The sequence below is a fragment of the Euleptes europaea genome, chromosome 7 (genome assembly GCF_029931775.1).
Source record: "Euleptes europaea isolate rEulEur1 chromosome 7, rEulEur1.hap1, whole genome shotgun sequence".
NCBI classification, from domain to species: Eukaryota; Metazoa; Chordata; class Lepidosauria; order Squamata; family Sphaerodactylidae; genus Euleptes; species Euleptes europaea.
This window is the reverse complement of record NC_079318.1, coordinates 24,475,366-24,501,649: the sequence shown is the minus strand read 5'-3', so window position 1 is coordinate 24,501,649 and position 26,284 is coordinate 24,475,366. Positions and strand designations below refer to the sequence as shown.

The 26,284-nt window shown below is 42.2% G+C and overlaps 1 protein-coding gene across 1 annotated transcript in view; it reads right to left on the bottom strand.

The window, feature by feature from the left end:
- The window catches only part of DISC1 (DISC1 scaffold protein), a 159,042-nt gene extending 149,348 nt beyond the window's left edge, over window positions 1-9,694 (bottom strand). The window contains exons 1-3 of the mRNA XM_056853327.1: window positions 9,620-9,694; window positions 7,988-9,010; window positions 7,247-7,316 (exon numbers count right to left, since the gene is read on the bottom strand). Of these exons, the coding sequence (XP_056709305.1) occupies window positions 7,247-7,316; window positions 7,988-9,010; window positions 9,620-9,694 (1,168 nt within the window). The remainder of the gene's footprint in view (window positions 1-7,246; window positions 7,317-7,987; window positions 9,011-9,619) is intronic.
- Window positions 9,695-26,284: the final 16,590 nt, after the last annotated feature.

The following is a 26,284-nucleotide window of genomic DNA, read 5'->3' as shown; positions in this document are numbered from 1 at the left end:
AAACCGGGCGGGGGGGGTCTTTACACCAAATTTGTTCGGGAATGCCGAATTTCCCGCTGAATTCAGCATTCCCGAACGGGGGATTCAGAATTCGGCCGAACCGGACCCAAGTCAGGCCGGGTTCAGCCGAATCCAAACCGGCCCGAATTTTTTTTTCAACAGCCCTAGTGCTGCCTCTTGTGCAGCTTGCAGCGGTGCAGGGGATAAAAAGAAAATACAATTTCCCCCAAGCCCCGTGAAACTGTCCATAGTGTTCCACAGGGCTAATGTGTCTTTTTGCAGGTGTAACTTGGAGCCTAAAAAAGGGATGTTCCGGGCCTGAAAGGGCTCTGGAAGCTGCCTAAAGGCTCCCCTGCAGCAGCGTTAGTGCCCCTGCACTGGCGCCCATTCCAGTTTGGATGGTGTAAGTGGCACTTATGTTGCCATATGGGTCACATCACCTCCTCACCCATGTCAACCCCCCCCCTTTCAGGACTGAATAGTAAAACAAGGATTTTTATTCTTGCAAAGCTCTTAATAAAAAGGGTTTTCATTAAAATCCAACTAACTTGTGCTTATTTTCTAAGGATGCAAGGCCATGGATTACACGTTACTGAACAGTTCATTATTTTAAATAAAACAATAGACTGTCTTACACCTAGTGCATGTTTCCTGTATTCCTTTATCATCATCTCAGTTTCACATGACATGTCACTGAAAATAGCATTAGGAACTGGTACAGTCCATACCTAATTCCTTTTCCACACCCACACAAAAAAAATAGTTTGTTGTGAAAATTCTGGAAATTTTGAAGTTCCAGAAATTCTGAAACCTTGGGGGGGTGGGGAATAGTTTTTAAACAGAAAAATAAAGGAGCTGTTTGAGGGGGAAGTAGCACATACGCAATACTTACTTACATATCAGATGTAAGTTTGCACTACTACTACAGGTATCACTCTAGTTATGTCATGATTCAGGAAGTTATCTCTGCATAAGTTGTATGTTAATTTCTGCTTGTTATGCATATTGCATGCAGCATTCATTTTGTAGACTGACACCTTGTTTCTTTAGCATCCAAAAATTTCAAGTTCAGCAAAGGCACAAGGTAGGTTTTCATGGGATAGGACCTTTCCAGACTTTGGGTGGATTACTGTACTATTAATGTACTCCACATACAAAAAATCTTTCTAGCTGATGTGGTAACTTTCAATATGCATGCAGCTTTTATATGGAGGAGCATTACAAAAACATTAGTCCCACCTGCAGGCTGACAAAGTAAAATTGAAGGAGTCTATAACAGGATATTGCTGAAGATATGGATTGCTCAGTATGCATCATGCACATAATGCAATCTTGAAAGACTGCAGCAATGTTATTTTCCTTGGTCATATCAAATACCACTGGACTTTTCAGGGCAGAAGCAAGACACTCAATTTTATGTTACATCAAATCTCAAAATGCAGTTTACAACACTTACCAATATGTCACTCCGTTATTTGTAGCACTCACTGCATTCCAATTCTTCTTCAGGTTCAGGATGGAATACCCTCGGACTATGAATTGATCACTATCGGAATATTTTTCTGCAATACATATTCTAACAGCTAAACAGCGGTGAACTCTTTCACTCTCCATGATTCCCATAGTGTTCAGGAAATTGGAGGTTGGAAGAAACCAACAGTCCATAAGAGCTCATCAATGTATTTTCCCTGGAAAAGTTCCCCCTCTCCTTTCCACAAGAAATATAACCCATGGGCAACTCTCTATAAGGCAACAATGCATAGGTGTAAATTAGAGGGAAAGCTCTGGTGCCCTGGATACAGCCCAAAGCAAAATGTTATCCACCAAACTTAATCCATTATAGTTTAGGCAACTGCTGCCCTCTAATCAAATTAAGCCCACGTGCAACTAGGGTAACCATGTTCTCCCAAACCCTGAGACTCATGGGTCAAGGCCTGGTGATATCATGGACAGGGGGTCTGGGACTGTCACACTTTATAGAGTGCTAGTGGTATTATTTGACACGCTACTAAGAATTGTACCTAGGATTGCCAAGTGCCAGGTGGTGGCAGGCAAACCCTTGCCAATCCACCTGGCTGCCCGCTGACCAGGTGAGGGTCGGTGGGCAATCCGTGCAACTGGCGACATGTCACTTCCAGTTCACATCCAGAAGTGCTGCATTGCAAAGGGCCGGTTTCCACTCAAACTCCCAGTTTGAGTGGTAAAGGTCTGTTGCGATGCAGCACTTCCGGGTGTAAAATGCATCACAAGGGGCCGTTTTACACTCAAACTGGGAGTTTGAGTGGAAACCGGCCCTTTGCAATGCAGCACTTCCAGGTGTAAACCGGACGTAATGAAGCACTTCTGGGCGCACACGACCCCCCCCCCATCTGCACTCTAAAAACCTCCTGCTGAAGAAGAAGAGGGACCTGGTAAGCCTAATTGTACCACATATTATCTGTGAATGTGTATATTCACAATCATATGGTTTTGAAGGGATGATCTGTTTACCACACAACATTTCGTAAAGGTGCATATTCAAAATCACCCTGACCTGCATATCCCAGGCTAGCCCAATCTCATCAGATCTCGGAAGCTAGGCAGGGTCAGCCCTGGTCAGTCTTTGGAAGGGAGACCACCAAGGAATACTAGGGTCATGACACTGGCGCAGGCAATGGTAAACCACCTCTGAAAGTATCTTTCCTTGAAAACCCCACAGGGTCATTATAAGTCAACTGTGACTTGATGGGCAAAACAAATATATTAAAATCATATGGCTTTGAAGGGATGACTTATTAACCACACAATGTATTTTCTGGAAAATAAAAAATAACACAGAAATCATGTGCCAAATGTAAAATGTAGCAAACTAGTGCCAGATTGTCACCCATTTTCAATTATTGAGTTAGATCCCACTCTGAGCTTAGCTACTTAGGAATGAGGGCGGGCTATAAATATGATGATTAAATAAAATAAATAAATAAATCCCAAATAGATTTCAGTGGGCATGAGGGAGTAATTTTCACCGATTCCTCCTTCCATGGGAGCCTAAACACCTCCCCCAAATGCTGCTCCTGGGGGATGGGAATAGGAGGGGACTGGTGACAACTTGCACCCATGGAACTCTATACAGCATCCAAGCCAATGTATGTAGTTACCCCCCCCAAGAAAAAAAACACATGCATAGGAGTCTTTTTTTAAGCCATCAATCATGTGGGCAAGCTGACCATCCTGAGATTTCAACTTGCCACCTAAATACGAGCCCCCAATTCCAAGTCTCAGAGCCAAAGCTTGAGACCTGACAAGTCTGCATGGGAGTATTACCAGTACATCAACATTTCCTGAAGCACTCCTTCCATTTACATTAACTCTATTGAATTAATCATTCATTACTGCTATCTTATTACCAGTACATTAACAACAGCAAATGGGGTCTCCCTTGCCAGAAGAAAAATCTCCATTAAATTCCCCAAGGGGGTTGGTGGCAGGGAAGGGGGGAAGAAAATTAAAATAAATCCATTGCCTTCTGTTATAGCAGACATAACCCAGGTAGAACACTATAAACTCCAGAATTAATATAGCCTTACCCAGAAGGAAATATCACCCAAAAATCCACAATAATGAAACAATACTCTTAGTACCCTGGGAAATCCTATCGAGCCATACAATACCAAGGAGATCCCAGCTGGCTAATTAGAAACAGTGGCACTAATCCATCACAAAGCATTGCCCCGCTGTTATTAAGACACAGAACCTCTAAGAAAATTAGTATTAACTAATTCAGACTCTATTATCCTGGGAAAGTCTCTTCTAGAAATGCTTAATAATAAATCAGCCCCTCCATTGTAAAAGACAAATATCCTCTTACAGCCTGGGAACATTGAAAAGATCTCCCCGATGTCGGCAAGGTGAAAACAATTTTAATTCACCCATCTTTATTGCTCAAGAAAACCATATTAAGCTATGTGACCTTATACCTTTGAGAGACCATGTGTGTGTGTATCTAGTGTAAAGTATAAAGATACAGAAGGTCCAATAATCCATACGACAGAATTATCTAGGGACCTGAGAATGGATAATGAAAATAACCATATCATATTGAGATTACCAGACATACTTCAGTTATAAAGAGTGAATCCCTATTTCCAAAAGATAATTAGTCTTCTTAACATAAAAACCCTAAATTAAGGCACCATGAATAGTAATGAACCAGATCATACAAAAATTAGCCATTACACCCAGGCTTTGAATAGGTGTGTACTTATGTTTTGCAGTTAAGTAAAAAATTCTCAGACATCAAGAACAGATACTCCTCCACTGCCTAAGGCCAGAATTATTTTTGTGAACCCTATTATTTTAGATAAAATTAGATTTACAAATTGATCCAGTAATACTAATTATAATACATACAATTAATTGTCCTGATGCAGTAAATAATAAAATGACCACTAATACATTTATCCTTAACAATGACAAAGCTTGCTTTTGTTGACATGGTCCTCCTTCCCTTACCAAATATAGAAACAGATGTTTCCAACCACTGTTAAGTAACCACACTAAGACATCACTATACTGTAATGTATTAGGTATAAAATATAACCTCAATTAAGAAAACAATATTTTCTCTAATTTCATAGTATCCAGTTTACTAGGCAAGGGAAAACACAATGCATCCGAGACCACACCCCTAATCTAACCCACAAATCCTTAGGCAATCATCCCTAGTAGTCATATACTCCTGGCCACTCATCAGGGCTGACAGTTTCTTTGTCATTATTGACTTTGCCGGAAGACTTATCTGAATGAAGTTACTTTAGTCCACTACTCTGGGCTTCAATCTAACAGGTAAGGCAGGCCTGGGGAAAGATAGGATATGGTCTCTCAGACAGGAAGGTCACACAAGGAGTCTCTCCCTAACTCCTCTCTCTGCTTTCTCCATGGCTCTAATTCTGGTATAGAAGTGTATCCAACAATGTTGTAAGTCAACACCAAAATTTCACTCCAAGCCAATGCCTTGTTCATGATGCAACAGCTAAACTGAAAGCATTTCACTCATACTGATAAAACTGCTCTTTATGAGAAAAAAATATTGTGTGGAAATATCTCCTATTGTCCATCTGTGCTAAACAATTCAAAAAAACTCTGTGCTCAAAATTCTGTGCCATTTTTTTAAAAAATCCAGCAAAATTCACAATACTATTCATTGTTTCAGATGTAAAAGGCCTGAAGAGGCCAAAAGCTGCTTTCTAATTTGATGCCCAAAGTATGTGAGGGAAGCATTAAATTCCACAATCATCATGTTCAGAGGAAGTAGCCCCCCGAGTGCCACATGCTAAGGCAACATCAGATGGAAACAGGTTGGTGAACTAGATAAACCTTTGATCTGACCCAGCAGGACTCTCCATATGTTCTCAAATATGATGGTCAGATCATAGTGAAAACACTGTTTACAAGCAAAGAAGCCTATAATAATTCCTTGGATGACGATTTGCAAAGGGAATTAGTAAGAAGAAAACAGAATGTGTTCCTAACCAGTAATGTTCTCCCACCTCTTCTCATTATGCTACTAGTTTATTTCATCCCATTCCCCTTGCACCAGTTCCCAAATATGCTCCAAACATCCTTTGCCTGCTGTGGCCAGCTAGGTTCCATAATTAATTTCCTATCTGCCCCCATCATCACCATGACATATTCTGCATATCACAACAGTTTATTTCCTGATAAATCAACTATTTTGCATAGACAAATGGTAACAAGTAAATTCTTTATTTCGTTTTAAAAGCTAACTTTTCACCCTGTATGTGAAAAGGAAGGTCAGGGTTTTAATTCTTCTTGCTGCCCTTTCAAGATCAGAAGCTTTTCCCCCCGAGATGAACAAATGTGACTTTCACAAAAGATCTTGAGAAGTCTACAGCAAAATAATAAAAACGAGTCCAAAAACTTGGCTAAGAATAGCATCAGGAGAAAGGAAGACAGAAAGAAGTAGGTCAAACAGAAAAAAGTTAGGAAGAACGTGTAACTTCTGTAACTTTAACCGTCCAATCCTGAAGTGGGGGCGAATGCCCATAGGACCCAGCGTGACTCCTACACCAGCATCCGTGCCACTTGCACCGTGCAAACTGGCACAGACACCGGCACAGGGCAACTTATGCTGGCACCACTGGATTGCGGCGACAGCACAGCTCTTGGATGCCGGTGTGGCCTCCCATTGGCATTTCCCCAGCATATCTCCCCACGCCGGCATCCTAGGAGGCATTCCCAGGGCACTCCTGGGGGCAGAGCTGCCTTTAGGCAGCTTCCTAACCCCTTTCGCCCCTCCATGCTGCAAAATAGCTAGTGTAGCCTCGCTAAAGTCTATGGGGCTTTTCTTCGCGGTTTTTTAATTTTAATTGCATTTATTTTTCTTTTTTTCTTTTCTGGCTGGGAAGCCTTTGTGGAGGCGGCACAACTGTGCCACTCCTGGCCACTGCCTAACTGCCCTATTCTTCAGGAATAGGCCGCCTGCCTTTTTTGTGTGCAGTCTGATAGGGTTCACCCCAATGCATAAAGATCTGTAAAAATGTAATGTTACAATTTTAACATGTCAGTCTTAAAGAAACATGCAAGGAAAGACTCTAGAAGCAGCTCCAGAAGCTACACAAAGTTTCCCCTAAAAGAGACATGTTTAAAATACATATCCAATATTATATGATCCTTATGCATAATTAGACATGGTTGATACTCCAGAATACACTGTGATCTCACAAAAAAATAATGCAAGAAGCAGGCCCATCAGAACACCATGACAGGGAACAAATGGCCATGGTTCCTGTTCTGCAGAAATCAGAAATATTGATGAACAGAATAGCCATGCGTGCCACCGCGTATAATGCAGGATCTTCAAAAGAAGGGTGCTTGAACTAGTGAAAATGCTGGAGGGAGTGTGATATAAAGGTAACTCCGCCTAAACAAAATCACACCCTTGTACTCCATCTTAGTTTATTTGGGATGGCTTGTTCCATGCCAACATGGATTGCAGCCCCTACTGTACCCACAAATAAACAGTTAAAAGACTGGAAGAAACTCTATCCCTTTTCAGTCTTCCCCTACCTATGAGGGAAAGGGAACTAACTAAAAACTAAGCTCAAGTGATCTCAAGAACATTCCTTTAAAGATAGAAAACGCTCTTGTGTTAGATCCCATCACCCCATATGCAATTACAGCCGTGAACAATTGTCAGAAAACTATAAAAGGGAATGGTTTCCATAGCATGAAGAAGAAAGCTTACCTCTCTCATAGTCGTCTTCAGCTACTGCTTGCTCTTGAAGCTTTTGAAGCTTAACGATTAAAGACTGTATCTGCATTAATTAGAAGACACCAATATTTTCAATCTTTACAGTGTAAAAGTTATATACAACATCATAAAATTTAAAAGTAGCAATTCTTATTTAGTCTTAAATTGGGCAAAATGCATGGAGAAGCGAGGCCCTGCGGGAAGAGGAATGGAAAAGATTTTGGAAAAGTGGGAAATAGATGGGGGGGCTAACATAAGGCCTAAGGATAGGAGAGACCATGTGGTGTTGGCATGAAGGGATTACAGACTTGGGAAAGTTGGGAGCATGCATCCTTGGGGGGTGGGGGAGGATCCAGGAAAGGTGAAAAGTCAGAGAACCAGAAAATTCTTCACAATTTTTTTTTACCCCACACTGAAATTTCAACAAAATAAGGGTCACAACTACTTCCTATCTTCTGTTACAACTAGGGTTGCCAACTTCCAAGTACTAGCTGGAGATCTCCTGCTGTTACAACTGATCTCCAGAGGATAGAGATCAGTTCACCTGGAGAAAATGGCAATTGGACTCTATGGTATTGAAGTTCCTCCCCTCCCCAAACCCCACCCACCTCAGGCTCCACCCCAAAAACCTCCCGCCGATGGCGAAGAGGGACCTAGCAACCCTAGTTCCAACCCATGGATTGACTTGCTTAAAACCTTATAGCACAAAATAAGCATGAACAAAAATAACCCAACCTTTAATACACTTTGGTTGCCAAGTATGCACTCCTGTAGGACTGGTTCGTGCTTCCTGATCAGAGAATCCCAGCTGTGATCATTAACATTGCTACTACTTTCATAGCCTGAGGTCACAGAAGAACCAGCAGATGTTGCATCCAAAGAATCAGTGGAACAGGAAAATGCAGCATTTGCACATAATAGTGAAAGAGCCTCAAAATCGTACAATTTATCATCCTCTACGGTCTCCCTTGGGCACTTACAGTCTTCAGCGCGCACACAGATGTAGGATGAAGCCCATGATTTCCCCCCTAAAGTTTCTTGACCTTCCCCAGGCACATGTAAATTACCATTATCTGATTTTCCTACTTTGCATACTGGCAGAATGTCTTTAGGCTCACTGCAGTCTGATGGGCCCACAATTCCATTTGTTTCAAAAGCTGGATTTAAAGATTGTTGGATGAAGCTAAAACTTGAATTAAAGTGACCTTCAGAACTAAAAGAACTACAAACAATTTCATTGCTTTCAAATTCCTGATTGTCGTTCACTGCCTTCTGACCGAAAGCATGCATTCTTTTCTTCTCCCGTGAGCTACCACCGCAAGCAGTATCCTTCACAGAGTATAACAAATCGGTTTTCGGCGAGTATGAGCTGTACGTAGGCAAGACATCTTCTTTACACACAGCAACTGGAGGACAAACAGGTAGGATTAGATTTTCTGATTGCTGAATTCTGCGACCCGCTTTAATTTCAACAGTGGCAGCTGGCCCAGTTGCCACATCGGAGGGAATGGCGGTACATACTTGTACATTACAATGGAGCAATCCCAAGTCATTTTTGTGTGGCCTCTTCAAAGCGCTGTTTTTAAAATCTCTGTGCTGTATCCTGCCATGGTGCTCAAGCTCCTTTGGACTAAATGGTTCGCAGTCAACAGGAGGGTGAAATTCTACCTGTTGCAGATCGCCAGTTCTCATATATCCTGGTCTCTTTGCTAGCTTCTTTTTGCAAACAGAGCCTGAAGGTAACAAGCAACTCTGGATCTCTAAAACAAATACAAATATAATGAAATATATATTTTATAATATAAATAAATAAATAATAATATAATATAATATAATATAATATAAAATTGTCACAAAAATATTCTGCCTATAAGAGAATAACATTAGAAGCAAACTGTTAGCCTCCAAAATACTAAGGCCATTTTTGCATGGTAATTAGCAGCGCATTCCAGGCTGAAGTGCCCCGCATATTTTCTTTGAATTTTGCACGCAGAACCGTCATTCCGGAAGTGACTGCGAAGCCGGCGCATACCTGCTTCACATTACAAAAGAGCTTATTTAACGCAACCTTGGGTATTTGCCGTGAAGAATCTCCCCCAAGGAACAATGCAAAACAACAGAGGCGCGTTAGCTATGCATATGCCAGTGGCTATACAAACAGGAACAAAGGAGCAGGCGAGTGGGGGGAGTGGAACTTCTCCTTTTGCGTCGGGACCGTGAAAAGGCATTTTTAAAGTCACATTTTAAAAAAGAGCTTTGAGCGAGCATCAAAATTGACCATGCAAAAATGGCATTCGACAGAACACTAGCTTTGTTTTGAGCAGGATAATCTTTAAGAACAATTGAATAGCTGACAATGAAACTCACATTGCCCCGGTGCTCTTCAAGTACACAGGCTTTTACAGAAGCTGCCTTATGAATCGTGCTCATGTTTCTCTCCATATTCTGATACAGAAATTTCAGTCTTTTCCAGTTCTGGCCACTGTACATTCATATTACCAATGTTGATTTATTTAAACATATGCACAATTAAAAGTTGTTCATTAACCAGCGTTTAGGCTGACTTTTTGAAAGAAGAATGTAGCCAGCAGGCAATCAGATTAGTTTACAATGGATCAAATAGCAATCTTAATCTGATGGGATCTCTCAAACCTAGATAAATAAAAGACATTTAACACAACCCATATCAGAAATTTTATAGAAGGAGGGTTATAAAAAGACTGGGGTCCGGGCTGACTCAGTGTATTCCTACATACTGAGTTAACCCTCCCCGTTCTTTCTGTGACTGTCTCTCTCTTAGCTAATAGCCTTCCACAGAAGAAGAGGTGGTTTTTATATGCTGATTTTCTCTACCTTTTAAGGAGAATCAAACCGGCTTACCATCTCCTTCCCTTCCTCTCCCCACAACAGACACCCATATCACACCAGTCTTGTTCTACTTGCACTGGCTTCCAATTTGCTTCCGGGCTTAATTCAAAGTGCTGGTATTGACTTTAAAAGCCCTGTACAGCCTGGGACCTACATAACTTAAAGACCGCCTTCTCCCATACGAACCTAACAGCTCACTCTGGTCATCCTCAGAGGCCCTGCTTCGGTTGCCCCCACCATCTGAAGCTGGTCAGGTGGTGACCCAAGAAAGGGCCTTCTCTGTTTTGGCACCCAAAACTTTGGAACTCCATCCCCAGGGAGATTCATCGGTCTCCCTCTATTGGTGTCTTTTGTTAGCTGGAGAAGACTTTTTTGTTTTATCTGGCATACCCCCAATAACGGTTATTTGTCCTCCTTCTAGTGCTATTTGTTTATGTGTTTTTAACTGAATTGTATCATTTTAACTGTATTTTTGTTTAAATGTTTTAATCTTTTTACATTTGCTGCCCTGTAGACCCTGATTAGGTGGAAAGGAAATATAAAAATGTTTTATATTGTTGGCAATCAGACTAAGCAATACTGGGTTAGATGAACCAGTTCTGTAGAGGACAGATTCAACCATCCTTGGTTAATGCACAGCCTCTGTCCCTTCCTGGAAAGCATGATCTGACTACATTATATTTGCTCTGATCATATCCTGCTAAAGTATTGCAAAATACGGGCGAAAACGCATGGTCGCTTTAGCCTCCTTTATTTACTGTTTCAGCCAGGATTGAACGCATGTGTTTAGCCGAACATGCACTCGATCCTGGCTGAATCCTGGCTGAAACAGGGAACGAAGGAGGCTAAAGCGACCATGCGTTTTCGCCCTACATATGGTGGAACTGTCCCTGAAGACTTCAACAGTCCACTTGGTCCAGAATTCAAGTGCCACATAGTCTCAATTAACTAGCAATAAGGACCTGAGCAACTGATACTGGTCCTTCAAGGCACTTTGGAACTCAGCCATTTATAGCTAGTCAAACCCAGCTTCTTGAATTGAACAACCAATGTTGAAAGCTCATTTCAACAGGTAAGGATCCTAGCTATCATTTTTTTCCCCTCGTTGAGGCTTCCAAATTGTCCTCAATGGCAACCCAACATACAGTATATTTAGACAGCCTAATCCAGATGTTACTCAGACATATGTGACTGTGGCTACATGGGCTTTCTGCTGGAATGGTCACAGCTGGAAAACCGGCTAAGCTGGAAAGCACATTCCTAATGACTTCTGCCACCAGCCTCTCCAAGCTCAGCAGACAAGGTGCACTCTCAAATTGCATACTGCTCCTTCAGGGAGTGCTGTTTTATTGTTCTTATGATTTCTGTTACTATCTTACGTATGTTTTGCATAGATATTGTCGAAGGCTTTCACGGTCAGAGTTCATTGGTTCTTGTAGGTTATCCGGGCTGTGTAACCGTGGTCTTGGAATTTTCTTTCTTTTTGCATAGATGTTTTAGATGTTTTGGGTTGTTGTTTTGCTGAACTTTTATGATATTGTATTTGTTTCAGTGAATGGTGTGGCAATCATCCTCAGAAGTCCCACCTCTCCTCCTGGGCTCTGAACCAATTCTTGTGATTTTGGCCTCCTGCAAATCCAAGTGATTGCCAGCCAGTCAGAGCCATGGAGCTCCACCAGCTGGGAAGGGGTGTGTCAACTTCTGCTTAAGGAGGAGGAAGGGGAAAATTCTTCGGACAGCGGTATCTTGTGGCTCTGGATAAGATTGTCAGTTTGGTCAGGTTTTTATTTGGCTTTTAGTTACGGTGTGGGGTTGGCTTAGGGAAGAAAGCTCGTTTCATTGAGACAAATAAGAATCCTGTCATGGGCCTGATATTCCTAACCTGCGTGTACAGGTTCTGTGGGCAGGAGCTCTGTGTGCTAAAGGTGCAACCTTGAACTTAGAGAGGATTCTGCTTGTTATGGAAACAGGTTCCAGCGAAACCTAACTGTTAAGTCCGCGTGGGAACACACGAGGACGGAGACGGAGTTCGAACAGCGACCACTTTATTGTGAGAACAAAAACTAACTACTGTGACCAGACCCCTGCTTATATGCCCGCTTGGCCGCCTGCAGCCACTCCCCACAACTGTGATTGGGGGGGGAAACCCCAGTAGCCAATGGGAACATACAGTTCAGGAGCCTTGGGGAACTCCAAGCTGCCTAGGGTTTCCCCTGATGCAGTTGCAAGGAGCTTCGTTCCCTTGATTCAATCACACACGCACATGCATACATGACACTAATCAGATGAGAAAACCTGTATGGAGAAAAGGGAATCAAATCTCCCTTCAGGTTTATTTACACTAACTGCAGCTACAAAATGGTTACTCCCATTGGGGAAAGCTTGTTACCTATGGGGCTGACGTTGATAAGAAGTTCACTTTATGCACTCAAACATTTCCACGTAAGATCCTTACCCTGTTAAATACATTTAAAAAGGTAAAGGTAAAAGTCCCCTGTGCAAGCAACGGGTCATTCTTGACCCATGGGGTGATGTCACATCCCGACATTTTCTAGGCAGACTTTGTTTACGGGGTGGTTTGTCAGTGCCTTCCCCAGTCATCTTCCCATTTATCTGCTGTTAAATAAACATTTGTTGTTCATCTCCATTTGTGTCTTGTCTGTCTTGTCAAATATCTATGAAAAGGTGATTTCTATTTACCTCATGGGATCTGGAATGGTATGGTATAGCCTGGCCTCATCAGATCTCAGAAGCTAAGCAGAGTCACTACTTGGATGGGAGACCACCAAGGAAAACTACGCAGAGGAAGGCAATGGCAAACCACCTCTGCTTCTCACTTGCCTTAAAAGCCCTTTGCTGGGGTCGCCATAAGTTGGTTGTGACTTGACAGCACTATGCGTGTGTGTGTGTGTGTCTATCCACACACGCAATAACCTCATAAATAATTACTACCTTGGTCTAGCAGGCTCCCAAATAAGAGACCTTTAGGGAGCACATAGCTTAAATGCTACCAATCCTTTAATCAAAGCTTGTGCCTCCTTTTTACCTCTTTCTGGGTGGTTGAGGTTTAAAGAATCCATAGGAGAAACCAGAGTGGGGGTCTGGACATTCTTTAGTGCAGTGGGCAGTTGTCTCAGAATCCTCCCCTCCCCATAGCTGCCACAAATGGTTTTTGTCACCCTAAGAAACATTTATTTTACATCATTTTATCGTATTGCCAGAAATGTTATTTGTTTTCTGGGTTATTAGGCCAACTTGAGATCCATGTGATTCTGAGTGTGGGGTCAAAATGTTTTAAATAAACAAGCAAACATGTCCAGAACAATTGGGAGAGCATGGGTCCAGCAATTATTATGGTAACAGTAAGGGAGTACCCAAAACTGAGATAGAAGGTGTTTCTTCTGTTGAGGGAGGGGGATGTGTTTAAAGAGTTTGCCTGTGTGTGTGTGTGTGTAAAGCGCCGTCAAGTCGCAGCCGACTTATGGCGACCCCTTTTTGGGGTTTTCATGGCAAGCGACTAACAGAGGTGGTTTGCCAGTGCCTTCCTCTGCACAGCAACCCTGGTATTCCTTGGTGGTCTCCCATCCAAATACTAACCAGGGCTGACCCTGCTTAGCTTCTGAGATCTGACGAGATCAGGCTAGCCTGGGCCCTCCAGGTCAGGGCAGTTTGCCTGTAAGGGAATGTAAAGGCAATGAGAGTGTGTGAAGCACTGTTGTGGATCGTAAAGTGATAAAGACTGAAAATAAAGTAAGATTATAGAAGTGCATTATGGGACTAACGACAAAGTTTCAGTGGAACTGTCTGATTCAAAAAATAATTGAATGTGAAATGTAACAGCAGATGGACCACGAAACATGCAATGTGTTTTGGTGATTTTCTATGGAACAAAATCACTCTACAAGTGTCATGTTTCTAGAATAAAATTTGCTTGAATTTTCATATTAATGGCAGGCAGCCTGAGTTTTATTCCTAAATTTGCAAAATGATAGACTAGTTTGGCACCACAGTTAGAAGGAAAACATCAGCCCAAAAAGCTTCAATAATACCTTATTGCCCTGCTCCTCTGTAAACTCAAATTTACAAACCCTAAGACATTTTGGTTTCCTCATTTAGGAATACGATACTAAATATTAAGCTCCTTAGGGATTATTTACACAATTAGGTTGTGTAAACCTTATATGCATTCAAAAAACTGCTAGTTTGGGCTGATATCCTAAATTAGTAATGTGGACAAAGAAACTGAGGTTGTCCCAATTTGTACTAGCTGTTCATTACTACTTTGCACAGGATTTGCCACTCTTTAGATGCACTTTTTCCCCATCCATATTCTCAAAACTCAACAATAAGCCGCCATGCAGAGTTTTGAGAATTCAGATGGGGAAAATGTGCATCTATAGAGTGACAAATCCAATGCAAAACCTTCCATGAATAAATGGCCACAGTAAAAATATTTAGTATTAAAATGGTTGGGACTTCCTTTTACCTGCATAGTGGGCCCTGGTCTGGCATCCTTGCCCTCCAGAGGGAGTTGGTTTTTACAGAGAGTCTGGGTGAGTGGTTGCTTGGCAACAGAACAGGAGGAGGATGGTGATGGACCCCAAAATAGTGAAAGGTTAAAAGCTGAGAAATTTTTCTCCTGAGGGGGTAGTGAATTTCCGAAGAAGTTATTCCAGAGGGGAAAAGCCTGTGGCGATGGACAAAGCAGGCAGTTGGCAGAATAGTAGCCCGAGTGTATGTGGAGCTTCTCCTGCTGTTACTGTGAGGAAAGGAGGTTGCTCAGATCTCGTGACCAGGAAAGACCTCACCAACTATTCAACGTGACCTGTCTACAATCTGTCAGTCAAAGCCCAGAGACGCCTTTCTCTTTTTACCCTGACTTTGGGACTGCTCGGTATATTGTATTATCGTTGTTGTTTAAATCTCCCCATTTCTCTCCCATTAAATCTCCCACGTTTAAACCCACTGTTTCCCATGCCTTTAAATAAAAGCTATTTGTGTTGTTTTAGCCTACAAAAGGGGCATGTTAGTGGTCAAAGAATTGCCCCATTCAAAACCTGAGCAACACAAATAGCTTTTATTTAATGGCATTTATCAATACAAACAGCAAACTCAATATAATACAGTACATTTCCAAGTATATATAAAAAACAGATGAAATAAGTTTGTAATAAGTAATAATGAGTTGTATTCTACCACAATCCCCAGTTAAATGTTCCATTACTGCATGATATGTTCCATTAGCACAAGTGGCTTTTGCATCAGAAAAATGCTCTTTGCACCAACAGAATGTGCTACCCTTGGCCACCTGTAGTGGCATACAGGACAATACCTCTTGCCTTGGAAACCCTACAGGGTTGCCATAAGTCAGCTGTGACTTGAGAGCACACACACACAAAAAACCTATGTATTTGGAGGCGGGCAATGGCAAACCACCTCTGAACATCTCTTGCTTTGAAAGCCCCACCAGGGATTGCCATAAGTCAGATGTGACTTGACCGGGGGTGGGGGAACACCTATGTATTTATCTGCCAACAGAGGGTCCTCTCACTCATCTGAGAAAGGGGAGTCTGCCTTATTTTGGCTACACCTTGACTAACTTCAGCTTGTAGTTCACAGTAAAGCTTTTGAAATTCCCTTCCACTAATAAAATTAAAGTAAAGCTAACCAAAGATTATCTGAAGTTCCTAGATTTTTTTCCAAGAGAAGAACCCTCAAAGCTTTTAAATTGTAACTTCTATGCCAAAGAGATTTCAGAATTGCTGTTTTGTTTTAAGATGCGATGATTTAAAAATCTAGAAGAAATGGTAAATCCCTTACTTCTCGATTGATTACTGTTCTGCCAAGGTTTCTGCTACTGAATGCCTCTAACAAAAATAAGTCAGAATTACTTTATTGCCATCAGCTGCAGCAACAACAGATAGGGGAGAAGCAGAGAGAGTGGAAAGAGGGTGTTTTGTAATATAAATAAAAATACATCCACAGCTCCTCCCGCAGAGCAGCAAAATGTCAGCCTCCTACCATGTGTCCAAGCCAACAGCAGCAACAGGGAGAGTAAAGATAAAGCAGCATAGAGAGGGAAGACTTTCATTCCTGGTAGGGAGGGAAAGTATTTAAAAGGAGCTGAACTGGTAAATGGCAGCTGTGCAGAGAAGGGGGGATTAGAATTGGGGCCACAGCACCGAAAAGGGTCCCTTCTCCCCCACACACGTGCACATCATTTTCTCAGCCTCATGGCTCCTACAGCTGCTACCTGCCCAGTGTGAGGAATCACAGAGACGACATAAGGCAAATTTCTATGTTTCCCCCAATACTGCAAACAGCAGCTACGGAGGCCGTTTGAGGGTGGAAAAACCAAACATGGAGAAAGGAGTAAGCCCTGCCCCACTCTTCCTTTGCCACAGCCCTGATCTGAACTAGGTAGGGCCCTGCTGCTGCTATTTACCAATTAAAGGCATTTGAGAGATTCATCTTCCAGCATCTTGTCTAGTTTGACCCTGTCCTCTGCTCGGTGACTGACTAAGCTACTTCTCTTTAAGCCCATTTGAGCGGAGTAACTCTGCATTGGACTACACTGTCAACCTACATTTGCCAATTATACTTCTGAGTAGAAGACAAACTGGGAAAATGTGTGTCTTTAATTTATTTCAAAGACAGCTTTGTTAGATTAATATAGATCTATTCCAAGTCAAATTGTACAGCGTCTAGACAAACAATTTTGTTGAAGCCCCAAATGCCGTTAACAATATTCTAAGTGATCATATCACACTAAAGAAAAATGTTCTAGTACGCTAACCAAATATAATGGTTTGTACACTTGCTTCCTCTGAAGGATTGCTTAATAAGCTACGCTTTACTTACCTTATTCTATCGGCCGGATGACAAACATTCGGTCCCAACGCCGCCCCCCCTTATTCTGTCAAAACACCTGGCGAGTGATTCTGTATAAGGATCATCAGGCAGATAAAGGGCAACGTGACAGCACATTGACAGCAGCCAATTTAAGACGCAAGCCTAGTTTGAGTGTTCCAGCTCTACTATCTGAATTTTTAAATTCACCAAGGGAGCGCATTGCAAATTAAGTGTCTGACACACAGTCCATTTGGAACCAGAATTGAGTTTACTGAAATAGTAATTTTCTATTAGCAACTCAATAGTGATTGCGTGTAATGAGGATAAGACAACAGAGCAGCAGTCATTTCAGTAAAGCGCAATAAACCAGACAGCTCTAAACTGTAGCCATTTAATCTAACAAAAATCAGAATCCCAGATTTTCCGGTTCTAAATGTTATAGATAATCTCTGGCTATACAAAACATAGCTTTCCAAGGATAATTATCATATATTCAAAACACCTCTGCTGTGTCATCAATAAGAGCATATGGTAGAATCTTTGCAATTTAAGTCTTATCTACCACTAAAGTTATCTACAATGCAATCCTATGCAGAGTTACCTCCAATCAATCGGCTTACACTGGAGCAACGATGTATACGGTTGTAGTGATAAATATTTGGAGGAAGGAATGGGATCTGGAATGAAAATTTATATTCAAAAAATCATTTAACACGCTTTGAGCGCAATCCTGATTGGGGGGTGGGTAGATCTGCGGTGGCCAAGAGCAGTGGGGCCACGTCGCCTCCTCAGAAGTTTCCCACTGCTGCAGAGACAAAAAAAGCATTTTTAAAAATAAAAAAGGGGGGAAGGGGGAAATGCCCCACAGCACAAAGCAAGGCTGCGTCACCAAAATAAGGTGGCACAGCCATGCTGCCACTCAAGAGGGTGTTCCCAGGGCAAAAAGTCTGTGGAACACCCACCCCCCCATGTCGGCATGGGCTTTTCCTTCCAGGAAAGCCCTGCCACCTTGGCTGTACTAGTGATGGGGGCCGGTGCACCTGGACACCAGCATGTTTGCCCCAGCGCCAGCATAGATGCCACCGTATTCCATGATAAGGCAGCACTTACGCCAGTGCAGGGTCACGCTGGTTCCTAACAAGCTCCACACACACACACCTCGGTCAGGAATGGGCTGCCCATCTTTTAAATGCTGTTGTTCATACATGGCATAATCCACAGGGGAGGAAATCCCACTACATTAGGACTACAGTCATAGTTGGAGGTTTTTTAATGTCCCTCCAAATACAAATATTGTCTCTTCTAAAGAATATTTACAGTGCCATCCTAGGCAGAGTTACACCATTCTAAAACCACAATGGTCTTAGAAGAGTGTAACTGCTTAGTATAGTAAAAGTAGGGTTGCCAAGTGCCCGGTGGTGGCGGGTAAAATACCACCAATTCACCGGGCTGCCCGCTGACCAGCTGAGGGCCGGCGGGCACCCTGTGCAAGCGCGCACGTGTGACACACCTACGTCAATTCAGGGTTTAGCCTGAAGCGACGTGGACGCTCTAGCAAATTCAGCCGAAACTCTATGGTTTCCATAGAGTTTCGGCCGAGATTGAGAGACTGTCCCCATCGCTTCCAAGTAAACTGGAAGTGATGTAGGCGTGTCGGCGTGCGGGAGCATTGAGCCAGGCATGCGCCCGCACCGTGCGCCCCAGAAAACCTCCCGCCAATCGACCGACAGGACCTGGTAAGCCTAAGTAAAAGGATACAGACATTAACTGGCAGGGTGGATTCTATTTAAATCAAATCAATTTAAATGATGATTTAAAGCACTAGTCAGTAGGACTAGATTTAAATAATAGTTTTCTACTCTTTTACAGCCTGATGCCATTATAGGTTTTCTCCTCCAAGGAGAGAATAATATGAGAAGTCTCAGGCTATACACACCAATCTCCCAAGGCTTGTGTAATATTCTGCTCAAAAAGTTTCACTTTCATTTTTACTGCTAGCCCCTCCCTCCTCACACTTCGTTCCTTATGCAGATCTATTCCATCCCAAACAATATTTGTTTTCTGTGCTGTTCTTGACTTTCTCATTCTGATGTGGTGTCTCTTGCTCCTTGTTCAGACATATATTCACAAAGGAGCAAAAGAACTGGTTCCTTGAGCATTAGTCATCCTCCTATTGACTGCTGGTATTGTCTTTCCTTTGTCTTTATTTCCCACAAAAATACCATTTTATTTATTACCGAAAAGCTTTTCTCCAATGAAAGAATAAAAAACAATGATGAGTTTAGAGTGGTAATCTATGTGCCAGAATTTTAGTCACAGGTTACGTCTGGCTATGACTGTGTCACTGGCGACCAAGATCAAGTTAATTCATGCCATAGTAATCCCTATTACTATGTATGGGTGTGAAAGCTGATAGGAAGAAAGTAGATTCCTTTGAAATGTGGTGTTGGAGGGGAGTGTTACTAATAACGTGGACTGCCAAAAAAACAAATCAGTGGGCTCCAGATCAAATCAAGCCTGAACTCTCCTTAGAAGCTAAAATGACTAAACTGAGGCTATCGTACTTTGGTCACATTATGAGAAGACAAGAGTCACTGGAAAAGACAATCATGCTAGGAAAAGCTGAAGGCAGCAGGAAAAGAGGAAGACCCAACAAGAGATGGATTGACTCTCTAAAGGAAGTCACGGCCCTCAATTTGCAAGACCTGAGCAAGGCTGTCAAAGATAGGACATTTTGGAGGACATTGATTCATAGGGTCGCCATGAGTCGAAAACGACTCGACGGCACTTAACTCACATGACTGCAGAGGGTGTGGCTTCCACTGCAAATCTTACTGCAAAGAGGCTGGCGTCTGAAGAAGAAGAAGAGTTGGTTTTTATACCCCAATTTTCTCTACCTTTAAAGAGACTCAAACCGGCTTACAATTTCCTTCCCTTCCCCTCCCCACAACAGACACCTTGTAAGGTAGGTGGGGCTGAGAGAGTTCAGAGAGAACTGTGACTAGCTCAAGGTCACCCAGCGGGATTCATGTGGGGTGGGGAATAAAACCAGATTACAGTCTCCCACTCATGCGGAGGAGTGGAGAATCAAACCTGGCTCGCCAGATTAGAGTCCACCACTCCTAACCTCTACAATCACACCGGCACCAAGGCAGAGGCTTTGAGGAGTCTAGACTCTCCCTCCATGGACCTCTTATTGTACTCTGAGATCAGTTGGAGCAGTTTACATGCCCACACTATCAAACCCTGTCAAATAGTGAAGAGGTGGCCGAGGACCTGACTGCAAAGGCTGAGGCTTCCTGCGCAAGGCACGTTCTGATTTACTGCTTTGTCCTTCAGAGTGGCTTCACCATCCTGTGACACGAGGTTCCCTGGGGTAGATTCGGCAGTGGGCACATCTACCAGTGGTACTTGCAACAAATGTTCTGGCACTTTAAAAGCTTTGTCTGTTTGAAGGGGAGGGGAGACCACTCTTTCTTCATTTGTCTTTCAAAGAAGTCTGGAAAAGGGACTACCCTTTCAGCTTCTGGCAGCCTTGGAGGGGGGAAATCTTTGTTGCCCTCTGGTTTGCCCTTGGTGGGCATTTCATCTGACCCTGAGGGTTTTCAGACAGCTCTTGGGCTGAAACCGCTCTGGCTATCAGAGAATGGTGGGCATCATGCTGGTCAAATGACCGTAATAAATCGAATTGAATTGAACTGAATGGTGGGCATCTGGGTTGAAGGGGCAAACGGGAGGCTCTGGTTCCGTAATTTCCTCTTCTGAAAATTCTCCATCCTCTTGTTCTGATATTAGGTTCTGTGAATCCATTCCCTTCTGGGAGCATTGATCCCTCTGGTTTTTAGTCTGCCATAGTTTTTTTAAGTTTTTAGTCTGCCTTAGTTGGCCAGCCCCCTCCCCGCAATTGACTGGGCTCTAGGGACTGAGTTCCCATCAGAATTTCCCACCTGACTATCTGTGGAGGCAGGGTTAGCAGAAGGAGCTGATGAGCCAAATCTTAGTCTCTTGCACCCTCTAGTGAGTGTCTCAGGATTGCTGTTTTGCAGCCACATAAATTCTTTAGCCTTCACTTGTCACAGCCACTTGGTTATTTCAGGGAGAACTTGAGAGACAGATACTGAGGGAGGCAGGGAGGGCTAAGGCAAATCCTTTGTGCCTACACTGCCTCGGGATGTAGAGCTGTGTTGGTTGGGGGTGCAGAGCCAAAGTTGTGGGACTCTGCAGAGGAAGGAGCCTTTTCCTCAAACACTTTCTCTTCCTCCTCTTCCCTAGTGCTGTGCCAACAGACGGCCTCTGCACTTTCGGCTCAATTTTCCCAGGCTATGTTCCCTACCCAGGACTCCAAAAGGCCATCTCGTCAGCTCCGTCTTGGAGGTGCCTTGGGGAGGAACCTTAGGACTCGTTCTTCCGCAGAGGAGAGAGTTATCGGAGACACTTTACTTTCTGGCCATTGCCTCAGCCAAAGCAGGAGGCAATGATAGGATTTTTTGATGGTAAGTGGAAGGATTAGCAGAAAAGGCAGAGAAGGTAAAGTTACAGGAAGCCAAAAGAAGACCGAAAGGGAGGTCTAGTATAGAGAACTCGTGAACAAGCCAGCACTCCCATTCCAGACAAGAAACAAACTGAAGAGTGGGTGACCGCCCCCCAGCAGAAACAGAAAATTAACATCAAAGTCCTACCTCCTTAACTAATGGGTGGGACTTATTCATGTTAAGGTAACAGTGAGAATGCTCATAAGCATGAGATGTACTTCGTGTACAATATAGGCAAGCCATCTGTGTCTAAATATAGAATACACAGGTAATGTCAAAAGTGCATAGTAGACTAGGTTTCAGATTATAAATATAAGAAGTGAAGATGAAAAAGAATTTACCATGCAAAAATATTGTGCTTACAGTGACCACTCTGTTCAACAATCTAAATAAGTTTACCTGTAGGAAAGAAGCAGTTTTGCCCAAAGTGGAAGTTTATCCCATGTCATGCTACCCATTTATGGTATGAAATTATGAAAAAAAAGTTGAATGGCTAAACACATGGCACATCAAGACACATCAAAGAAGAGCAAAAGAAATCAAACATGGCCTCAAGCTCAAGGACAACAAAGACAAAACATCTGGATCCCATAGCAGACAAATTATTCGCTTGCATCAGAAAAAGGAAGTAGCAGTCATACTGCAATGCCATCAGAAGAGGTAGCCCAGAACTGTCTCAATATGGTTTCTCATAAATTGCAAACGCAGCACAGGATATGAACCAAATATAGCAGTAAACTGACAAAGCTAACGAAAGTTGATTGGATAAACTACAACAAGAAACAAAGAATTCAGTTTGGATACATACATCAGTATGTAGACAGAAAGCCTTTTAATGCCTTTTGACCTAATACACAAGGCATGTTTTTAAAGAGTGAACAAGTTTTTCAAAGGCCTCTCCAGGACATTCAAACATTTAAAGTTATGTCCTGCCACATATCTGTCTGACACCACTGAAATGTAATACCGGAAAGATACCTTTGGCACTGCCTTCAACTCATATCTTTTATGGCTGCTGCCTGGACCCTGCACAGACCGCAAACGTCTGCAGCAGAAAGAATTACCTGATCTTAGCTAGAAACCAGATCCTCTTCTGTCTGGCCCCCTCTCCCCATCCTCTGAGGGTTCCTTGAAAGGATACACAATTGGTAACATGTTTTTGGCGAGAACAGAGAATTCAGGACAGGGACTTTCTCTTTTGCAGATAACAAACCTAGCTCAGCTACCTGTCTTAGATTCATCTTGACAGCAAGTTTCCAAAACACCCATATGCAGCCTGAAATAGGCAAACTTGAGGAGCAGAGATCTCTCGATGACACTTTCAGAAATGAAACTCTGAATGACAAAAGACACCACTCTTCACTTTCCTAGGTTAACTGACAGGTAGCTGTTTTTCCGCAGGTTTAGTGGTGAGCAGCTGTTGCCAGTCAACACAAAACAGCTTGTCACCACTCAACAGTCACCTGTAAGTTCCTGCTCAAAGTTAGCACACAGCTAAGCAATCAAAAAAAGTTTTCTGTATTTTACACACCTGTTCATAGCTGCCTGAACCCATAACAACTTCTATTAATTAGAAAAACACTAGACGATATTAAGTATAGTAAACTGTTACTAAATAAACTTTTAAGATCAGTAGACAAATCCTATCACCGCACTTTACAGAAATTCTTAAATGATTTTATCATTCCAGTGATCTTGAGCATTTAATCATAAAACTAATACCTCCTCCCAAATACTACAACATTTTACTTTTTATTCATTTATTTTTAAAAATTCCTATCCTTCATAAGTTCCAGATGCATTACAATATGACAAAATAAAAAATAAGTCACAAATACACAACAAAATATAATAAATGTCAGCACCCAGCAAACAACTACAAAACAGTCTGAAAATGCCCTGTGAAACAAGTTTTACAAGCTTTTTGAACAGTTATGCAAGTGGGACCCTTCTGCTCAGAGGCTATCGCACAGAATTGGCATAGCCACTAAAAATCAGTGTAACCCTATAAGACAATGTAATTCACCTTGAGTTCCTGGCATGTTAAAAATGCCACAATAAATTAAAAAACGACCTTGCAATAGATATATGCACTTGCCCGAAGGGAGGCAAAGTATGTTGCACTGACAGGAAGCAAAAGTTCTTTAAGCATGTAAGTCTCAGGCTGTGAAGGGCTTCCTAAAACTGATTCTGGAAGCAGACGGGGGGGGGGGGCAGCTAAGTTGTTTTGACTCGCCAGACCAGATCGGGAGCAGGGCAGGGGGTGGATGGCTGCTTGGCTGGCGAGCCCAGATTGGGAGGGGGTGGATGCCTCGGCTGGCTCGCGGGCCACATAGGAGCTCTCAAGGGGCCGCATCCAGCTCCTGGCCCTTATGTTTGACACCCCAATCTAAACAGCTGACTGCCGTTCAATCTTCATACAGAATCTCATTATACCAGGTAACTAAAGGTCAGTTCACCCCTGCTGAGCCATCATACATGGCTGGAGAATAAAATCTGGCAGTTCAGAAGTTGTGCAGGTCTGTTTTAAAATGTAACAGTAGTTGCATTTTAAAGGAAAGAAGCATATGTATGTATGAATTGGTTTCCTATATTCTGTAATCTGCCCTGGGTGTCAGTGAGAAAGGTAGACTATAAACTAAGTAAGTAAGTAACTAAGTAAATCTCTGACCAAAATGGCTTAATGGCCCATAGCATTTCAACTGATCTATTTGCTAAGTGGTATTGAAAAGCACATGACTTTTGCAGGAACATTTTTTGCAAGGAGGAGCCAAAATCCATTCAACGAGTTGACAGGCTGCGGAAGTAGTGAATATAATTGATATGTTTTGTAATTGACGCTATTGTTTTGCTGAACTGTGTTGTTATGAATTGATACCCTCCATATGCTGTAAGACTGTTTTTACTGCACAACAATGAGACCGGTTGTTTTTATTTTGTAGATGCACGTATGCATTTTCTGTTTCATTTGGTAATGGAAGCACAAATGTGCTACGTTTAGTGGTAGAAAGTGCCATCAAGTTGCAGCCAACTAACGGTTATCTCCATAGGGTTTTCAAGGCAAGAGACAAACAAACAGAGGTGGTTTGTCACTGCCTGCCGCCATGATAAATGTGTGTGTGTGTAAAGTGCCGTCAAGTCACAGCCGATTTATGGCGACCCCTTTTTTGGGGTTTTCATGGCAAGAGACTAACAGAGGTAGTTTGCCAGTGCCTTCCTCTGCACAGCAACCCTGGTATTCCTTGGTGGTCTCCCATCCAAATACTAACCAGGGCTGACCCTGCTTAGCTTCTGAGATCTGACGAGATCAGGCTATGTTTAGGCTACAATATTATTTTCAAAATGTATTCCCCCCCCCTCTGAGCCCAAAAGGCTTTCAAGGGGGCTTATGTTACTTTAAAAACATGGCATCAAAACACAAATTAAAACACTTTACAATACCATAAACAACAGCAATCAATAAAATAGCTATAAACAAAATGGGAAGTATAATATAACTACTTAGTGGGGCTTACTTCTGAGTAAAAATGCAAAGGACCAAGCAACTATCATGCATTTAAATATATCTCAGTCTCGCCAATACCCTGCTATGAAAAATGTTTGAGGAAACTAGGCATAAAGACTTTTACTGGGTTAGGCATTTGATAGGGTGCTGGAGAATCAACAAAGTAGCTGTCTGACTTAAGGACTTCCTGCAACTTCTTCTTCCAATGAGACAAAGAGGTCTATTGATAGAGCTTCTTAAATTCCAGTAGAACAGTCTAGGCATTATTTTGCAACTGAAAGCCTTTTGATTCTACAGGGGTACTAAGAATGAAACTGAAAAGGAAGTTTTAAATGGACTGCAAAGACTCCACTATTTAAAGATTTCTTGGCAGGAACAGTTCACATGATTACCCAAGCACAAACAGGAAGATGCAGAAAAGATCTAAGTTTGTGGGTTTTTTGGGTTTGCTGTGACTGCTTCCAAAACTTCGGGAATAAGAATTTCATTATATTTTTTTCTACAGTAGGTATGACATGTGATCTCTTTTTCTTTCTGCTCTCAGATACCTAATAGTTATTGTCAATAGATGCTAATCCTACAGAACTCAGAATAATAGTGAGGTTAGAATGCCCTCTGTAGGAATGAGGGAACTCTACTTACAGAGATGATAAATTTCTTCAGGGAAAGCAGATACCATACCATAAAGAGGCATGGAAGAAAGCAAGCAAGAAAAATCAAGTTGTTTCACACATCACTTTAAAATAGATTGTCTAATATGCTACACAGATCATTGAAACTTCTATTCACAGAGTAATCCACAAGCTAGTCACTGGTTAAAACTATATTATTAGTTTTTAAAATTGTAAACTTACTCTTTGTGTGAAATCCAAGCTTTAGAACCTGTGGGATTTGATAGTTCTCAAAACTGCTATATAAAATTTCCACCCTTGCATCTAATTCCACATCTCGAACCAATGAACTCTGGCACACGTTTGTTTCAACGAAGGAAAAGTATAAAAACTGTAATACACCTATGGAAGTACTGTTTTGAAGGTAGTTCAACTACTCTGTCAATTAACTACGTAACTTTCCAATCAAGAAAACCGCTACCAAGATGGAAGGCTGTATTATCCACAACAACCTTTCCATATCAAATCAAAGCACCCAAAAAATAAGGAAAAAATAGAATTCGCTTCTCTAGTTGAGGGGAATGAGTGCAGGAAGTTCAGGAAAGAGAAACAATCAACTTTAGAGAGAACAGTGTGATGTCACTGTATTGTTATGTGCAAATGG